Raw genomic sequence first — 19,842 nt, 5'->3', positions numbered from 1 at the left:
CTATAGTGGCAAGGAATCACCAGTTCCTTAGTTTATTTTGCTCCACTAGAGAGGCCCTCAAAACAATTTTTGAGCTACAAATAGTTATTTAGGGAGCATTTGCTTTAAATATCTTCAGATCTTTCGTATCTGTTTCTAATTATTATTAATGGCATCCTATTTCACTGTGTCAGGACCCTTCCCAGGAACTGAACAGGCCTTGGGAGGAAGGGAGAATTCTCCAACCGGACCTTGAGCCCTTTCTAGTCACCTCCCCACTCTGCCGTTGCTGCTGTCCCTCCGCCCCTCGCCATCTGTTGTCAGCAGTATCAGAACTGCCTCTTAACCAGCCTCCTGACCAGTGCTGCCTTCTTCCAACTCAGCCTTCTTGTTCCTTAGAACTCAATTGCCGACAGCTGCCATATGTATTCAAGATCAAGTTCATATTTTTAAGGGCTGTACATGAGGCCTTTTATCATGATCAAGCCCTGTTTTATTTCTTTTGATGCTCAAACATAAAGAGCTACTTGCAGTTTCCTGTATATAATTCATTTCACCCCCCGCTTCACTTGTGCCTTTCCGTTTCCCCACAGAGCCTGCCTGGCTCTCATATGCTTTGCTGATTGAGATTTCTCTTTGCTCCAGTTTTACGGTTCAGAGAAGGCAATGGCAACCCACTCCAGTACTCTTGCCTGGAGGATCCCAGGGACGGGGGAGCCTGGTGGGCTGCTGTCTGTGGGGTCACAGAGTCAGACACGACTGAAGCGACTTAGCAGCAGCAGTATTAATTCTTCTGCAAAGCCATTTTGCTGTCCTCTTTCTCCTTGCAGCCATTTTCACTTGTGCTCCTTGTCAAAAATAAACAAACTTCTGCTTTATATTTAGTTTAGAAAACTACAAAAAGCCTGTGTTTGATTTAAGCTTGTAAATGTTTGTAGAAATAACCACCGTCTGTGGTGTTTCTGTAACTTACAGTGACTGAGAATGAAGGTGAGAGACAGAGTACACAAGTGGACAGTGGCCTGACAGTGCAAGAGCTAAGCAATAACTTCTGTAATAATTGGCCCCAAATGGCCAAGACTTGATCAGCAACAGTCAGCTTCCCCAGTTTTTGTCTTTGGTTCCAAATTAAGAATCTCCCTCCAACGCAGGACACCTGGGTTCGATCCCTGAGTCAGAAATATCCCCTGGAAAAGGGAATGGTAAGCCACTCCAGTTATTCTTGCCTGGGAAATCCCATGGACAGAGGATCCTGGCGGGCTATAGTCCATGGGGCCGCAAAGAGTCAGACATGACTGAGCGACTAACACTTCACTTCCAACTTAAAACCAACTCAAGCAAATCCTATCTGCACCCAGTAAATCACACAGGAGCCCCAGTCCCACTTAGCTTGCCTGCACCTTCCCCCTGCTGACAGCCTCCAGTCAGAACACACCTGAAGCCTTCCCTTGTTCCTCATTCCCCAGCCTGCCTTTCAGTCTCCCTAAACACCAGTGATGGTGGCCAGCTCCCTTGCTGTAGCAAGCTCTGAAATAATAACCTTTGCTTTTCTCATAAGTATAGTTTATAAGGGCTTCCCAGGTGGCTCAGTGGTAAAGAGCAGGAGATTCAGGTTCAATCCCTGTGTCAGGAAGATCCCCTGGAGGAGGAAATAGCAGCAACCCACTCCAGTATTCTTACCTGAAAAATCCCATGGATAGAAGAGCCTGGCAGGCTACAGTCCACAGGGTCATAAAGAGTCGGTCAGACACAACTTGAGTGACTGAACATGTGTACATAGTTTATAAACATTTCTGCACTACCTATGTTTTGTGATTTTCTACATGTTTGACAAACCTAGACAGCACATTAAAAAGCAGAGACATTACTTTGCCGACAAAGGTCCGTATAGTCAAAGCTATAGTTTTTCCTATAGTCATGTATAGATGTGAGAGTTGGACCATAAAGAAGGCTGAATGCCAAAGAATTGATGCTTTTAAACTGTGGTGTTGGAGAAGACTCTTGAGAGTCCCTTGGACTGCAAGGAGAACAAACCAGTAATCCTAAAGGAAATCAATCCTGAATATTCATGGAAGGACTGAAGCTGAAGCTCCAATACTTTGGCCACCTGATGTGAAGAGGTGACTCATAAATAAGAAAAGACCCTGATGCTGGGAAAGATTGAAGGCAGGATTGGTCAGTCACTAAGTTGTGCCCAACTCATGGACTGAGCCTACCAGGCTCCTCTGTCCAGGGAAGCCCGTGTCACTTAGTAGTAAAGAACAAAATCCTCGTCACATTTTAACCTTACTTGAGAACTTTGTCTCAGATATAGTTATTCAAAGCTTTTTATTTGGTTTATTTAAGTTAAAACACTAAAAAAAAAACAATCAGTACATGGAAGAGATTTACACATAAAATACAAAATAAATTCATTTAACTTTTGTTTATTATGTTGAGTTTTTTACTATTATTTTTAAAATATTAAACATGAATGCTGAATTTTATCAAGAATTTGTTGCATCATTTACTGTTTTCTTAACCTATTAGTGAAATATATAAAATATATTTCATATCATTGAGCCATGTATACGCTTCTAAAATAAACTCTGCTTGTTTTGGTGAATTAGTTTAATCTGTCTACTATTTTTATAAAGGCTTTTTCACTTTTGTAATGTCTCTGAAAATTTCCAGAAGTGACTAGAACCTATACCCTGATTTTTTGGATTTTGGTTTTTGTGGGTTGTTTTGTTTTGTTTTTAAATACCCTCCCTCTTCTTTCTACAATTGAATGATTAATTAGGCTACTTTGAAGAGTTTTGAAACTATGAAAAAGATGGCTTTTTACCTGTTAGTGCTTAATTTTACTGAAGTTACTCTCAATGTATTTGAATTTTCTGTTAACAGATACTCCCTTCGGAGAGGTAGCTCCTTCACATTTTTAACACCTGGCCCCCATTGGGATTTCACTTTGGTGAGTAGACACCTGGGTTTTTATTTCAAGACATTAGATAGAAATAATTCCTGACTGTCCTTCAATCTAGTTGTCTGTGCATCTCTGAAAGTCTTAAGGCACAGAGTTTCTATCACTGTCTTTGCCAGCATAATTTAACTCTTCTCTGCTAACAGACTGACATTTTTATTTCAGTTAAATGTAAAATATATTTTGAAAAGTATTGGATCTGTTCATCTTTATTCAATTCATTCTCTTATTTCTACCAGTGTTAAAATTAATATATTATGAAACATGAATATATTAATATTTTTATGTACATACTCTGACAGGTTTCTCCTTTGTTGAAAAATATAAAAATGATTGTAGGTAATACATATAACAAATGAATTATTTCTGTTATAAACAATCTTAGTATAGAGGGACTGCTTCATTATTTTTAGGAGACTTCCAAAGGCATCCAACCTTATGGAAACTAACACCAGAAAATTGGAGTTTTTTAATAATTAAAAACTAATTTAAATAATTAAAACCTCATTGCTTCATAATACCCATATAAATAAAATATGTACAAAGAGAGCATGATTCTTATGCTTTTCTTATTTGGGGGAAATAGCAAAAATGGTTCTGCTTCTAGTATGCCAAACTTTACCTGTGTGCATGTATTATGATGGTCCAATAATACATGCTTCATTTGTATTCTATTCTCTTGTATTTAATTTGATATTTTAGTGTATCAAAACACAATACTCAGGGTGAGGTTAATGAGAGTGGACATAAATGTGTATTTCAGATAGCCAGAATAATTTCACAGTTGGGGACTGACTTCTAAATTGGATCTGATTAGATTATCATTGTCTTTAACTCACATTGGAAAATGTGAGTGATGATGAGCTTGTCATCTGTATATTAAATTTTAGTAGCTCACTTTAAGGAGTAAGAAATACATAGAAATGAAGTTCTAATATTTTACTCCTGTACTCCAGGAAAGATATCTTGCATTTTCTCTGAGATAGGTGCATCTCACTTGTGAAAACACTTCTATAGAGGTCTCCATGACAAAAGAAATATCTCATGGTTCATGTATTAACACTTTTGGCATATGATTAAGAAAACTTAAGAGGGAGATTTATTACTTTTTAAATACATAGTTGAAAGGAAAAGATCAAAAATTAAGCATCTAACTCAAGGGGTGAGAAGAACAATAAAGTGAACTGAAGAAAAGAGGAGGAGAAGTAAGAGTGGAAAAGTAAAGTCAACACCCAATCATAGTAAAAGTCTTGGCAAACCAAGGTGAGAATATAGACTATAACATCGTACTTAGCCTGAGACCTACCACAAGCAACATACATGATGATAAAGTGCTAGCCATGTTCCCTTACATGTATTTCCCTGACTTCTACCTGGACTTTATCTTTCCTTTTCTCAGTTGTCCCCATCCTGCGCAGTGTAGATTCTATTCTCCCAGTTCCTCTTCTGTGGGGTGGCCAGGTCCTGGCTGCTCAGTGTTGAGAGTTCACAGGAGCTGGGCTGTGTCATATTTAATCAGAAAATTATTTTGAGATACAGAAGAAATGTTACTTAAGGATTCTTTTTCAGTATTGACTTTGTTGTTGTTCAGTCGCTAAGTCATGTCTGACTCTGTAACCCTATGGACTCCCTATTCCTTATAATTTCCCAAAGTTAGCCCAAGTTCATGTCCATTGAGTCGGTGATACCATCCAACCCTCTCATCCTCTGCCTCCCTCTTCTTTTGCTTTCAATCTTTCCCAGCAATATTGACTAAGGACTAGAAGTTAAAGCTATATACACAGTTGGGTCACTGCTGGCACTTGTAGGGCTGAAGGAAGGTGGTAATGATTACTGGAAGGTTCTCTAGGTACGTGCATGTTCCTCCAGCTGAAAAGTCCTGCTTTGGGCAACACACCGTAATTACTTGGACCAGGAAAAAAGGATATTTCTTTCCTAGTGAAATCACCCCCTCATAGAATAAATAAAATGTGTTCCTTTTTAAAAATACTTCTGCCTGTATATATAAAATATATTTTACTTTTTCTCTAACAAGTATAGGCTTGACTTGCATAAGAGTTCTATTCTGGAAAACTTTAGATAAGTTTTTTAGTAGAGTGGAATCACTTCACACCAGATAATTCAATCTGAGGGAACTTTTTAGAAAGTATATAGTATGTGCTAGTGATAAATTATCAGAGAAGGCAATGGCAACCCACTCCAGTACTCTTGTCTGGAAAATCCCATGGGCGGAAGAACCTGGTAGGCTGCAGTCCATGGGGTCGCGAAGAGTCAGATACGACTGAGCAACTTCACTTTCACGCATTGGAGAAGGAAATGGCAACCCACTCCAGTGTGCTTGCCTGGGGAATCCCAGGGATGGGGCAGCCTGGTGGGCTGCCGTCTATGTGGTCACACAGAGTCAGACACGACTGAAGCGACTTAGCAGCAGCAGCAGTGATAAATTATGAGTATCCCTCATAAAAATAACTTTCTTATGAATATAGCCTAAGGCTTCACTTTTTAAAAGTGATTTTCCTTCTATATAAGAATGAAATCTTTTCCTTTTTTTATAGAAAAGAAAACGAAGAGAGAAAGATGATGATGTTGTAAGCCTTAGCAGCCTTGATCTGAAGGTAAGCCTTATGCTCTAGCAAAGAAAAGCTTTTAAGAATATGCAGATAGCACTTTATTTCTGTGCTATAAAAATAGCAAATGCTGAGTTTTTTTCCATTTTGCATTTTCTGAGTGCAGAACTGAGTGGTATTGGCTCTTACAGATACCCTCCTTTTTCTGTTCTACTTCTCTGTGAAGAATGAGCAGAAAATGTCACTCAAAACAGTAGTGACCACAAGCTCCTGTACCTGAGGAGACCAGGCCTGTCATCTGTGCAGAGGAATGCAGGTAGCTGATGGATGGAAGAGCGCGTGTCCCTCCTCTGAGAGGCAGCTTCTCCTGTGCCTTATCCCCAGATCTGGGGTTTTGTATGAAATCCAAATTTTGTATGAAATCCAAATTTTAAGTGTTGGATCAGATTTTTTCTAACAACTGTGCAAGCCAAATAACTTATCTGCAAGCCACATGTGGCCCAGGGGTTTCCAGTGTGTGATGTATGATCAACCAGAGCTCAGTGCACACTTAGAAACAATTATGTCTCCTATTCTGTAAAATTGTACTTTGAAGTCCAAAACTATTGTTTTGGAATTACTTATTTCACTCTTGTCACTTGGAAGTTTTACAGAACCACCTTGGTTTTAACGAACTTTGTTTTAAAAGATTGTTATGAAAAATTATACATTTTTAAGTGAGGTTTTTTAAAATATGTTTGCCATCATGTTTAATGATGGGAGCTGCTACTTTTTAAAGACAGATATTTTCTAAAAATCAGATTTTTATAGATCTGCCCCTCAACATTTTAGCAAGCCTGGTTAATTTGCTTGAGTATCAAAGATTAATTGTCATTGCCTAGATTCATTTTTCATTGACATTGCAGAATAGTTCTATTGTGCCTTTATCAGCTCTTTATTAACTGGAACACTTCTGTAAAGAGAAAATTCCTCTCATCAACCTCGGCTACTCAGAGTACTCTTTTATAATAAAGGCTGGACAAGTGCTTGATTCCTTTCCTTTATCAGTTTTCAAAAATAATGAGTTTTAGTCATTAAAATCCTCTAAAAGTAACTAGTGATTTTTGTTTTTAATAGTACTATGAACTCATGGATGTGAACATGTTTGTTGTGTTTTGATCCATTTTAGCTGTTACTCTTACTGGGCTCACATTGTCCCATCTTTGGCTTCTGGATGGCTCCTATGTCCTTTTCCTCCAGCTCTAGTAAGATATAATTGACGTACAACATTGGGTAAATTTAATGTATACAGCAGGTTGATTCCCCATTCCTTTTGATAGCCTCACCTCACAGCCAGAGACTAAATGGCCTCCTTTTCTTCCCAGACGACAAGGTATTCCAAGCCTTTGCGGGTCATATGGTCTTTGCCTCGTGTTATTTTGTCCCCAGTCTGGTGAGAGGGAAATTCAGCTTTCTTCTAAACCTGATGTCATTTTAGCAGTTTTTATTGACATTGAATTTATGGGAATTATTTGAATTACTATAATTTTGAGGGTAGATATTATATTATGAACTAATATTCACCAACTAGCCAAAGACAGGCTTCTGTTGCCCTTCAGAATTTATTAATAGTACATTTTAGGGCAGTAGTTGTATATTTGTACATACTGTTGTTAACTTCCTTTAAACTGAGGAATTATATTCAAGAAGGAAATCCTTATAAAATTTTGGTTGCATTAAATACATGCCCAGCTACAAAGAGAATAATGCAGCGATATGCAGTCTCCATTTGTTCCAAAGCCAAGGATTTGTGTACAACTATAGTAATGAAAGAATGAATTTGAAATAATTATTTATTGAACATCATCTTTGTATACCCAAAATTCACTGAGGTCTGATCTAAATTCTTTTATTCTTTTATTTAAAAAAAAAATACCACAGACATTTAGAGTACCCACAATATTTCAAATACTATACTGAACTTTAGAGAGAAGACAGGAAACAAGAACCTCTGACAGAATCATACCTGCATAGAACTATACTGAACTTTAGAGAGAAGACAGGAAACAAGAACCTCTGACAGAATCATACCTGCATAGATTACAGTAGACTGCAGAAGTACCAGTTGGTATTGCTGCTGCTGCTGCTAAGTCACTTCAGTCGTGTCCGACTCTGTGCGACCCCATAGACGGCAGCCCACCAGGCTCCCCCATCCCTGGGATTCTCCAGGCAAGAACACTGGAGTGGGTTGCCATTTCCCTCTCCAATGCATGAAAGTGAAAAGCGAAAATGAAGTCGCTCAGTCGTGTCCGACTCTTAGCGACCCCATGGACTGCAGCCCACTAGGCTCCTTGGTCCATGGGATTTTCCAGGCAAGAGTACTGGAGTGGGGTTCCATTGCCTTCTCCAATATATAGGGCTACCTCATGCTTTTGTGTAGTATTTCATAGTATTAAAGTACCAATTGCCTGTCATAGTCATTAAAGAATAAAATATATAATTTAGTATTAGGTATAATCTAAAATTGTAGAGTATATCATTATACTCTGCAGATTGGTATACAGTTTGAGTATACCAATAGTCAAAATGTAACCCTTCAATGCACTATTAACTTTTAAGAAAATGAGATCCCCAAATCTGAACCTCCAGAGAAAGAACCACCACCTCCTTGCAGGAGGCTTAACAGAGGTACAGTAGAGATCACCGCTCTTGCTTACTCCAAATTTGATAGCTGTCTCTGCGTTTTCTCTCGGTATGCAATATTGCTTCAGTCTCTTACCTTGGCCCAGGGGTAGGGGGTTACATTTCAGGGGCTCCCACTTTGCCCTTCCCTCTGTAATGACTTCTGAGAACATGAAGGTTACCATCTTCTTTTTCAGTCTCTTAAAGTAATTAACAGAAGCCAGCCAACTCTGTAGTCCTTACAGTTTGTTGCCCCCATGTCACCCCTGCTACAATACCATTGCTTCACCACTCCATCTGTACCAGTCCATACCTGTGGTCCTTGTCACCACTTCATCCATGAGTGACCAGTTTCAGACTCCCATCCCGAGTGTCTGGTCTCTAGGGCCAGTCTCCGTGTCGGTGTCTCAGCCCATGGTCCCTCCAGAAATCCAAGCCTGAGGCATGAAGTAGTGGACAAGGTAGTCGGGTTCCAGGTGTGGTGCCAAGGAACATGGAGGCAGCTACTGCAAGTGTCTAATTATGGGACCTTCTGAAGAGCCACATAAAATACACCACACAGTTGTCTTCTCAGGGTACTCACCGGGGAGCTTTTACCCACCAGCTTCTGTGCTCCATTAGTCAGTGGGTGTCCCAAGGGATGTTAATCCCTCACACTTCTAGGCAACCACTTGTAAATGCCTGTCTCCGCCTCTGAGAAGCCCAGGGTGAGAACTCGACGCAGCTGGGGCCAGGGCAGCTGGGGCCAGGGGCTATCTGAGGCCGAGCCATTGCTGCAGCAGCAGCTGGAGTGAGATATGGGTTGAAAACACAGGACTGGCTCAGAGCAGTGCAGTTGGTCTTTGGGTTTGGGCCTTAGCTGATTCTCAGGGGGGAAATTTGGGAAATCCCACTCAACATCATGATATTAATACATAAGCACAGGCCATCTTAAATGATGCAAGAAATGTTATCCTGTACACTTGAGATAAAAAGTCATCACTAACAGCAGCAGTATCTGATTCTGTTTGATGCTTGGGTTATCATTGCAAAGAGAACTGTGGTTTTGATAATACCAAGCTTCTTAGCCTGTCAGCTATTCTGGTTATAGTCTTTCTCATAGTATTAACTGATCTGAGTTGATCTTTTCCCAAAATAAATTCTTAGTAAAACTTGGACATACTACTCAAATTTTACTCCAAATGTTTTACAATTTCAGATCCACATATAGTTTCATTGCTGACTTCTTTCATACGCATCTCGCCCAAATGTGAATGCCTTTTTTGGTGTTGTTTTTAACTCATTACTAGATATTGTGGAGCACTCGTTCCTCAGAAGTACCACTTTGTTAATATTTCAATCAGTGTTTCCTTTTTTAGTAAGATTTGAAATTCTATTTTTAACTCAAGTATTTTTAGTGAAGTACAGTAGTTTTTGTAATCTTGAACTCGTTTTAAAGTGGAACATAGATTTTTATATTTATAAAAAGTTCTTAAAATATATCTTGTGAACTTTGCAATCTCTTTATATACTTGTACAATTTTAAAATGTTTAATTTAGCAATATAAAACATGAGCGCTATACAAGGGCTAAAGATAAAAATTTTATTGTCCTCAGTGTAAGATCCTTACGAAGTTGAAGAAAAGCAGGTTGGCGGTTGCATTTCACATTATCCCTTGTAGAGGGCAGCAGAGAGCTTAGATTTTGTTTTCTTCTTTACCTTTAAGAAGGGTTTCCTAGCCTAATTTCCAATTGCTTGTTATTGTTCTAGACAAAAGTAAGAACAAATAGTATCTAGACCCAAAAAAAAGTAATGATTATTCTTCAGCTCTAATTTATTTCTAAATTCCAGAATTCTTATTTCACATTAAAAGGAGAAAAAAGGTAAATTGGCTAATAGTCCTTTGTCTATAGAGAAGGAAAACATCTTTCTCTTCACAGTATTCAAATTTTAGGAAAGTAAGCATTGAAGGCACCATGCGAACAGATGAACATAGGCTATCATTACACTTGGTTTTTGGAAAACAGTAATTTTACCAAAAACTTTTTTTTTTTTTTTAAATAAAGCTGCATTACTATTTTTAGATAATGCAATTTTGTTTTTATGTTTATAAATTCTAGATTTTATACACAGACAAGACACTTAACCAATTTGTGTTCCAATTATGCCAGTTGTTGAAAGTCAAATTGCTGTTAATAACATCATTAAAGTAAACTTGATTGAAATAGGATTTTTTCCTGAAACTTAAGCAGCTGGAACTGCTTAATAATAATTTCATTATTATCTTTTTATTTACCTGCCTATAATACAAATAATCTTTCTACTATGGTTTGCTTCCCTGTAAACTGTTGGCAGTTATTTAGCAAAACTAGCCTGGGACTAAGAGATTGGGTTTTAAACTCAGCTCTGCTCCTAACTCACAGAATGACAACCAGCCATGCCTGAGCACTGAGCTGAAGGTGCTACACAGACTGTCTCATGGGGAAGGGACACTGCAGCAGCAGTTGAGCAGACCAGATTCGAACCTGTCTACCACTGATGACCCCTGAAACTTGGGACAGGTTTCTCAAACCTTCTGAAGCCTGATTTCCTCCATCTGTAAGATGAAGGTAATAATACATACTTCATAAAGTCTGGTGAACAAGATAATATACATAAAGCTCCCAGCACAGAATAAGGACTCACATTTCCCTTTTCTTTTCCCCACTGTCCATTTTCCTCTTAAGTTTTCTTAGGAGGGTGAGTTAGCAGTCAAAAGGGACCTTTTTCAGCCATTGGATTTTAATAGAGCATTGTTAGAGTCAAGAGTCCCTCAGACTCATCACTCAGAGTGCTCACTGAACTGAATCCCAGGGTCACTGTTGCTTTTATAGATAATCTCTACAGTTGTCTAAATTAGATATAGACTACAAACCTGAACATCCAAACTGAATCTAAGATTTTAGGTTTGATGAGCTGAGATTTTTTTCCACTGGGACTATCACTATACCTCCTTGGCTTTTGTGGCTATTTCTACCTTTATCCGTTACATCCTTACTGAAGGAGAGAAATGAGAGATAGTCGTTTCCCCCCAATTACCTTGGCCTTACCTCTATCAGAACTAAATAGAAAAACAGAGCCTTGAGAAAGACGTCAGGTAAGAGGCCGTGAAAATACGCTAGCAGCTTTTTTCCTCAATCCCTCTCTGCGTAAGTCCTTTATTCCCTATGAAACTAAGTAGCCACAAGGTATTAGCCTTCCTTGCAACTATTTTTTAATGGATGAAACTAATTGAACCAGATTACTGGACCCTATGAGCTCCGAGGGCTTAAGCAGATCAGTGTTCTCACCTGTAAAATAAGGGGACAAGATTCCAGGATCTCTAAGGTGCTTTTATGCTGTGTAGCAGAGAACTGTCTACTACAAGCAGCCTCTCTCAAGGCCCCGTGCATCACACATGTTGCCCAGGTGTGACTTGGTAATAAAGATTAGTTGATGAAATATAGCCAGTTGCCATTACTCTTTCCACGTCTCAAAGCCGACAGATTATTAACACCATCCTAAATGCAAAACACATTGGTGTTTATGGAAGGACAGCATTCTTCCTCCCTGCAAGAAGTAACACTGTTCTGCAAATCTTAGTAAATTGTTTTTTATAGATTATTTGTCATTATAGTCTATGCCCACTGTTGTTCTGCTTGATTCAGTCTTCAACTTTTGTGGTTTCTCTTCTGTCTTTATTCTGCTGAGCTAGCACACTTGAGGTCTTCATTAGACCTATAATCAGCAAATCCATGAATCTTTTCTTACTCTTCATAACCTTTTTGCCATAATTAACACCTTTTCTTCCCTTGGCATCCTGTTTCCTTCCTTTTGACCGTTCCTTTTGCAAAATTCTTTTTCCCTTGGCATTTCTCCAAAGTTATATCCTTGGGCCTCTTTTCTTTTTGTCCAGCTTTTCTCCCCCCGGCATCTCATTCACTCCCAGAGCTTCAACTCTGATCCCTGTGTCTCTGACTGCCCAGTCTAAATCCACTCTCTGACCTCTTCATGAGTCTTTGTCCAACATTTCCAACTACTAACTCAGTAGTTTTATTTGCATGTTTTTCCACCACCTCAGACTCAGTATATCTAAAATGAAACTCAGAATGTCCTTTCAAAGCTGATTCTTCTTTATTTGCATTAATAGTTAACCTCCTAACTTTACAGTCGTCGGAATCTCTAACTTCTTGCACATGTTGTCTCGCATCTGTCCTTTGCTTTTCCCACTGGCCTACCTTAGGCAAAGTTCTTGATACCTGGCTATGATTTTTGTGTTAGGTTTCCAGCCATGTTTTAAACCATCATAAACCCCACCTTATAACACACCTCTTATCTCTCTCACCTGCTCAATAAAACCATGTGCTCATCTGTGCCTATGACCTCATGCTGTGAGTTTGTTCCCTGTGCTCCTTTGGGAAGGCCTTGTACTGTTCCCTTGCTCAGACCTATGAAAAACACAACATGACCTTCCAGGCCCTGAAACAATGTCTTACAGCCCCGCCCCCAATGTCTTTCCCATCCTCCTCTCAGCTGGGAAGACTCTGGAAGTGGTCTCTTCTCCTGAATGCCTCACTAGCCGTACAACTTATTTGGGGACTTGTAAGAAGCTGTCTTGCATCACTTATCTCTTTGTGTGGCCTTGCTTTACACAATGATCTGTTAGCACTTCAGAAGTGGATGTGGAACCTATTGTTTTCTATCACTTGCATCATCTAGAATAGTGCCTTTACAGAGATGCCTCAGATTTCTCTGATCCTAATCAACTGAAGGCAGGAGGAGCAGGGGATGACAGAGGATTAGATGGTTGGATGGCATCACCAACTCAATGGACATGAGTTTGAGCAAGCTCCAGGAGGAGTTGGTCATGGACAGGGAAGCCTGGTGTGCTGCAGTCCCTGGCGTCACAAAGAGTTGGACATGATTGAGCTACTGAACTGAACTAAATAAGTCCTAAGAATTGTTTTCATAAATTACCAGCATCCTGTCATTCACAGTGCATGTGTGCTTAGTTGCTCAGTCATGTCCAACTCCTGTGACCCCATGGACCATAGCCCTCTAGGCTCTTCTGTCCATGGGATTCTCCAGGCAAGAATACTGGCGTGGGTTGCAGTGCCCTTCTTCAGGGGATCTTCCCGACCCAGGGATCAAACCCATGTCTTTTGAGTCTCCTGCATTGGCAGGCTCATGCTGCTGCTGCTGCTAAGTCACTCAGTCATGTCCGACTCTGTGCGACTCCATAGACGGCAGCCCACCAGGCTCCCCCGTCCCTGGGATTCTCCAGGCAAGAACACTGGAGTGGGTTGCCATTTCCTTCTCCAGTGCATGAAAGTGAAAAGTGAAAGTGAAGTCGCTTAGTTGTGTCCAACTCTTAGCGACCCCATGGACTGCAGCCCACCAGGCTCCTCCGTCCATGGGATTTTCCAGGCAAGAGTACTGGAGTAGGGTGCCATTGCCTTCTCCTGGCAGGCTTAATTACCATATAATTAAGAGAAAATTCTACTTTTCAAAATGGAATACAGTACTTATTGTCTAAGAAGAAAACCTGCTCGGTTGTAGGCCTGCCAAACCAACAGAAGTAGGGTTGCTTCACAGAGGTAAGGTTTGGACTAGAAATTGAACTTATGTAAAATAAAAGCAAGGTCCCTGGACAATTACTCTTGTCTTCAGTATCTACATTATTTAACTCTGAATTAGATTTTCTTAAAGTTGTCCGGGAGTTGGTGATGGACAGGGAGACCTGGCATCCTGCAGTTTATGGGGTCGCAAAGAGTCTGAGGGACTGAACTGAAGTGAACTGAACGTTGTCAAGTAGTCCATAATTTATTTTTTAGGCAACAGGGTTTTATAGAAAAAGCATCCGTGTCTGCAGCTAAGTACGAAAAAGGTAACCTGGATAAGCAGTTCCTTTGTCTCTGGGAATGCTTTTTAAATCAGGAAGAGCCTTACGTTAACCCAGTTTCCTTTTGCCCTCTGGCCTCACTGTAGAAATTCCAAAACCCCTGATAGTTTTCTCTGGCAGGGAAAGCGGAGAGGCCTAGGTGCGCCCGGCTGTCAGTTAAGGCGGTCACGTGTCCCCGGGGCCCCACCCCCAGAGCCTGGAGGCTGCGAGCCAGGCAGGCGCCCGCAGAAGCTGCGGCCGCGCCGAGACTAGCTGATGGCTGCGCTGGCCGGCTGAGCACCCAGCCGGGAGGAGCCCGGGAATTCGGGCTGGGGACGCGGGGTCATTTGGGAAGCATGGTGGCACACGATGAGGTCGGAGGTCTCTTGCCCATTAAAAGGACCATACGAGTCCTCGACGTGAACAACCAGTCCTTCCGAGAGCAGGAGGTAAGAGTGGACGAGAACAGCCCAGGGAAGGTTTCTAACGCCACGAAACTTACCCTCTTGAACAGCGTATTAACAGAATGACGTTAAACTGAACTTTTGCTCTTACTGAGCATTAAAGTGGCCTTGAAAAAAAAATAAATTGGCCTTGATTCACATGCAAGTTTGAAATGTGTTTATGCATAGCGTTACTTAAGTGTACACAAACTTTCATACAAAAGAAAAAGATTTTAAATGTATATACTTAAGTTTGGTTGAATTGGTCACATTTCTGATGTTTAATACAGTTTTTTGTTTGGTTAGGTTTTGTTTTGGGGGGTTTTTTTGTCTTGCATTTATTTCTGTTATCTAGTCAGTCTTGGGAATTGGGTTGTGGAGTAAGCAGAAAGTAGGAATCCCTTACTTAGAAGTTAATGCTAGTGAACAAAATGCCAGCGTTCATTTTTAATTTTCTTTCCACATCTGATAAGTTCGTTGTGTGTGGCTTTGTCCTTCAGAAAGAAAAATATGTTAAATTATTTAAGCCAGTGAACCATTATTTAGGTACTTCTGCCGTCCTTGCCTTAATTACCTCAAGTTATCGTACTTTTTTAAGGTCTTTGTGAACATTTATCAAAATAAGTGACTTTTATGCCTCTTATTTAATTTTAATAGTTAATGTTCTGTGCTCATTCTATATATATAGCACACGGCAATTAGATATACTTTATGGTATATACTTCATCATTGCTGAGAGAATAGAAATATCATTCCTGTATTCAGTTAACTGTATGCCGCTGCTTTGAGGTGATGGTTTTGTGGCCATGTACGTGTATCAGAACTTATGTAATTATACATTTTAAATATGCGCAATGTATTGTGTGTCTCAGCAAAGCTGTGTCTCTCACACACACCTTTGGTAGTTAAAATAGCTGCCATCTTTAAAAGACATGATTTGCCTTTGGTTTTCGTTTTTCTGTTTGGTTTTGGCTTATGTGTTTCAGTTTTTGCGAAAGTGGTCATCATGTAAATACTAAAGCGGAACTAGTCTTGTTTGGTATCAGACACTGACCGTGTTTACAGCATACCTTTATTCCAAAGATTAAAAACACCAAGGATGTCATCAGGCTTTTAACAGCACAGCCTTAAATAAATAACTGTATTTGACTATTTAGTACTAAGAGGAAAGGGAAGAAATCCTGTGTGATCATAACTCATTTTTATCTTTTTATAAATAACTTTTTCTTTTCATTCTTGTTAAAGCTTTTGCCAGATAGAAGAGAAAATTATTTATCCAGTAACCCGAATGAGTAAACCCAGACACATACTTGGTTTTTTGTGTCTTGATTTGGTTGACTCTAGAAAAGACGACCCCCCCCAAAAAAATATCCTCTATGTGACATCCTGAGGAGAAAAAAAACCTTTTTACAAAAAACAGGGTTCACCTTAGAACTTTTCCATGTTGTTGCTTTTATGCACAAGGTACATCCCAGTAAAAGACTTTAAATTGTTTTTAAGAATTTTGTTTGTAGCTATCCAGAAAATATTTTAAGGCATAAAATCTGAGTACACCTGGGTTAGTGAAATAAATAAATTGATTAAATACTAGGTCTCAAGTCAGATTCCCTATAACAATACATGTGATTGCCTGGAGAACCTAGATAGTCTGGTTAAAAGCTAACCTAAATAAACAACATAAGTTTATATTAGAGGGTGTTGGGTTTTTTCCCTCTAAGTGAACTTTAGCCCTAGTGAAAGGTTGCCGACAGTAGAAAGTTCCTTGAACATGTGAAACTTGATTGTGTTCTTTATTGTTCCCCTGGGTTTTCAGATCCTCTTTGAAGGAGGGTGTACAATCTCACTATCTGTATGCATTCTTTAAGCTTCTTATATTTACCATAATGTTGCTAACAACACTTCAAAACAAAAATAACATGACAATAAAACCAGGAAGAAAGCCTTATTTGGGTACTGGTAAGACAGGTAGACTCCTACCCTCTGTTCCTTCACCTGCAGAGGGACAGACATGGGTGGATTCCACAGCACTCCCCACAAGAAACCAGAGTAGGTTAGATGGCACATCTCAACCTCTAAAGAAACACTGCTCTTGGTTGTAGCTCACACAGACCAAATTCTAACCCATAACAGACAATTTGTTGTCCCTACCTTATAGGTGACCTGGTCTATAACACTTTTCCCCAACAGTTGTCTCTCATTTTTTTCAAATGTGTTTATCCTGAGATTAGTGAGCCATATTCTGTATTAAATCTTTGCCTTTCAATCATATTTTTTGAATTAGTTATTCATTAAAATTCTCTGTAGTTTTATAATAAATATATATGCTAAAAGTTTGTGTTGTATCTTACAAGCATTCTTCACATGTGAACGTTTAGTGAGGCATGAAAATTACTTTCAGATCCCAAAAGCCAGTGTGGAAAGTATGAAAATGTCCTCTCACCCCAGGCCCTCCTCTGTGTACTGATTCAGCACTACTTTGGTACAGACTCAAGAGTATCTTGCTCTGTGACAGAGCTAGCCAGACGCTCCTCCCAGACGTTTTAGATTAGATACACTCCTGAGACTGGCATCTCCTTTGTGAAGCAGTGAGATTATGGGTGGGCTTCTCAAGGGCTGGGAACATATTAATACCACACATACACTGCCTGGCATAATACCCCACCACCCTCGGAGAGAGAATCCACATTTCAGTTTTAGTTTCAGAAAGATGCTTTAGATATCTTTACATTTAATTATCTAAATTAAATTCAGTAGATTTCATTTTAAATATCACAGTTTTACATTACCAGGAAATTAGTAGTTGTACTGACTGATCCAAAGATAAGAATTTTTTATTTTATGTATTAAAATAGATATCAGAAATTCCTTTCCTTCCAGTTAAACTTAACTTTTCCTTTCAAATTCACTGGGAAGAGCACCTTTCCAAAGACTTTTCAATTGAAATTAAATATTTTATGATTTACCAGGAAGTAAATTGGTTATGCTCTAAACAAGGATGAGGAATTAACCTCTCCTTCCAATCGGTGGGCAGATCTTTCTGACAACTGTTCGGTTTCTCCTTGGCACTGGCATATCTTACTTTGTGAGGTAATTCTATCTCCGTTCACACAGAAGCGTCTTTGTCCTGCCTTTACTAAATAGAAAGGAATGCCTTCTGCCTGCCTTCTGCCCGCGCATGTGTCCCTTCAGTCTTGCACAGATGGGTCTGGTAAAGGCATTCACACATGTCCTCAGCCACACAGTGCGTCGTTTTAGTAGATATCTCGGGAGGTTTCTTTTTCAGTTCGTTTAACATTCACACACTTGTGGCTTTATAGTCACGGTTTTACTTCGGAGTCAGTTACTTGGGGTGGGGGTGGGGGCTGGCCTGCCGCAGTACCTCTTTAGGACTGACCCAGGGGCCTGGACTGTGTGGTCTGTCTGCAGAGCCTCCTGGCCACGGCTGTGTCCACACCTTCAGAGCCTAGAAAAGTCTCATTGCTTGTTTGGATATTCCATCTTTTAAGTTCTTTCCGAAGGATTTTAACCCTTTCTGCCACTTTACTCTCAAATTATTCTCGGGATTATTTTTATTCACTTTACTCTTTTTCATGACTTGGGTCATATCAAAGATTTTTTTAGAAAAAAATTTCATCTGTCATTTTTAAGTAGTGAGTTTTGTATAATTTTTCATCATGTACCCTTCTGTAGCCTCATTAAAATTTTGTCAAGCATGCCACAAATTGCCAAAGGCACCAAAAATTACAAACAAATAATTATGCGCCATGGACATTATAAAGGGTAGGACTGTTTTTTGATCTAACCTTCATTACCTAGGCAGCTGTGTGAGTCACCTGGTGGAGTGCCTCCACTCTCCTAGCTGTAAAGTTAAAGAAATGCAGTTTGTAAGGTTTTGGAATCTTTGGTAAATGATGTGTTTACTATACTATTATTGTTTTAAAAACAATGTATGTAAAATAATTACATCTTCTCAATCTGTATATATTTTTCCTTGATAATTAAATGTATGAGAGGATCTAATTATTTATAAATATCAGTATTTACATAGTAAGTGGAAATATTCCTGAGAAAGGATGTCAGTAATAGATAAAACTCAGTATGTTCCGAGAACTATTCTAAACCCTTTAAACATCTTATTTAATCTTCATATCACCTTTATAAGAGATGTTCTCATGTTAACTCCATTTTACAGAACATTGGGACCCAGGATGTTTCCTGTCAAGTGTCAGAACCAGGATTTGGGCCCAGTCGGTCTGAGTCCAGAGGCTCAGCCTCCTTTTAACCACTGTTCTACCTACGCTTGAACACCTCCCACCACAGGGACCTGGCTGCCTTGGAGCTGACTCATCCCAATGTCAGATGCCTTCATTTAAAGGCTGTTCGTTAAGTGAAGTATTTAAGAGTGAAATGATAGAAGGTCTGGCATTTGCTGTAAAATATTTCAGTATGGGCACAGATGAAACCTGTTGTTAGACCAAGATCCATTATGCAATTCTCCCCTTTTGTGTATGCTTAATTTTTCATAACATGAAGGTGTTTTTCAAAAGTTACTCTCTATATTAAACTAAAAGTTTCTGTAGGATTTTAGTATCTAATTCTTTAGTTTTAATTTTGGATTTTTTTTGTTTGTTTAATGATAGTATGTTATGTTCTCAGTGATGTTCAGATATTTGACCTTTCTTGTACCATTTATTTTTTAATTTTCCATTACTCATTAGTGTCCTTCATGTTTTAACAATGAGAAACAACATTTACTTTCAGCGTTCCATGTTTCTTGTATATACTGTACAAATATCTGACTTTTGAGAGATATTAACATTTTGTACAAACTTGGTGAAATAGTTATAGCTAAACACATGTTTAGTATAACTTGTTCTTGTTTTCACAGGAGCCAAGCAATAAAAGAGTACGACCTCTAGCTCGGGTCACATCCTTGGCAAATCTAATCTCTCCTGTAAGAAATGGAGCCGTCAGGCGCTTTGGTCAAACAATACAGGTAGGAGCAAGTAATGCAGTGAGGCAATGTTTTATAGAAGCCTAAAATTTGCATTTTCTTTGAGCTGTACAGACAAGTTTGTACTGTTATACTTAAATATAATTTTCCTCTTTTGGAATATGCTGTTAAGGAATATTATTGTCAAAACAATATTTATATAACCTCATTATATTAGTTTACATCTTAGAGCAAAGCAAGAACTTGGATAGTTTTTATTCCCAGAAAGTAATTTTGACTGACAAATATTTTATAATACTGTCAGATTGAAGCTGGCATAAATGACTTTTATGCATAAAGAAACTGCCAGAACCTTTTAATTTGTCCCTTTTTTTTTTTTTTTGAGGAAAAAATAAAT

At 39.1% G+C, this 19,842-nt stretch overlaps 2 protein-coding genes across 4 annotated transcripts in view; one reads left to right on the top strand and one right to left on the bottom strand.

Annotated features, from left to right (window-relative positions):
• Nucleotides 1-19,842, bottom strand: part of ASB13 (ankyrin repeat and SOCS box containing 13) — a 300,312-nt gene that overhangs the window by 142,774 nt on the left and 137,696 nt on the right. The window lies entirely within an intron of this gene.
• Nucleotides 1-19,842, top strand: part of NET1 (neuroepithelial cell transforming 1) — a 34,830-nt gene that overhangs the window by 8,720 nt on the left and 6,268 nt on the right. Inside the window, exons 2-4 of one of the 3 annotated variants that reach the window (XM_061436466.1) lie at nucleotides 2,866-2,932; nucleotides 5,497-5,556; nucleotides 19,380-19,487. In XM_061436466.1, coding sequence (XP_061292450.1) covers nucleotides 2,866-2,932; nucleotides 5,497-5,556; nucleotides 19,380-19,487 — 235 coding nt within the window. Of the gene's footprint in view, nucleotides 1-2,865; nucleotides 2,933-5,496; nucleotides 5,557-10,522; nucleotides 10,759-14,284; nucleotides 14,498-19,379; nucleotides 19,488-19,842 lie in introns of those variants that run through there. The other 2 variants (XM_061436468.1, XM_061436467.1) reach the window with 2 other exon arrangements.

The sequence above is a fragment of the Bos javanicus genome, chromosome 13 (genome assembly GCF_032452875.1).
Source record: "Bos javanicus breed banteng chromosome 13, ARS-OSU_banteng_1.0, whole genome shotgun sequence".
In the NCBI taxonomy this organism is placed as follows: domain Eukaryota; kingdom Metazoa; phylum Chordata; class Mammalia; order Artiodactyla; family Bovidae; genus Bos; species Bos javanicus.
This window is presented reverse-complemented; position numbering and strand designations above follow the sequence as displayed.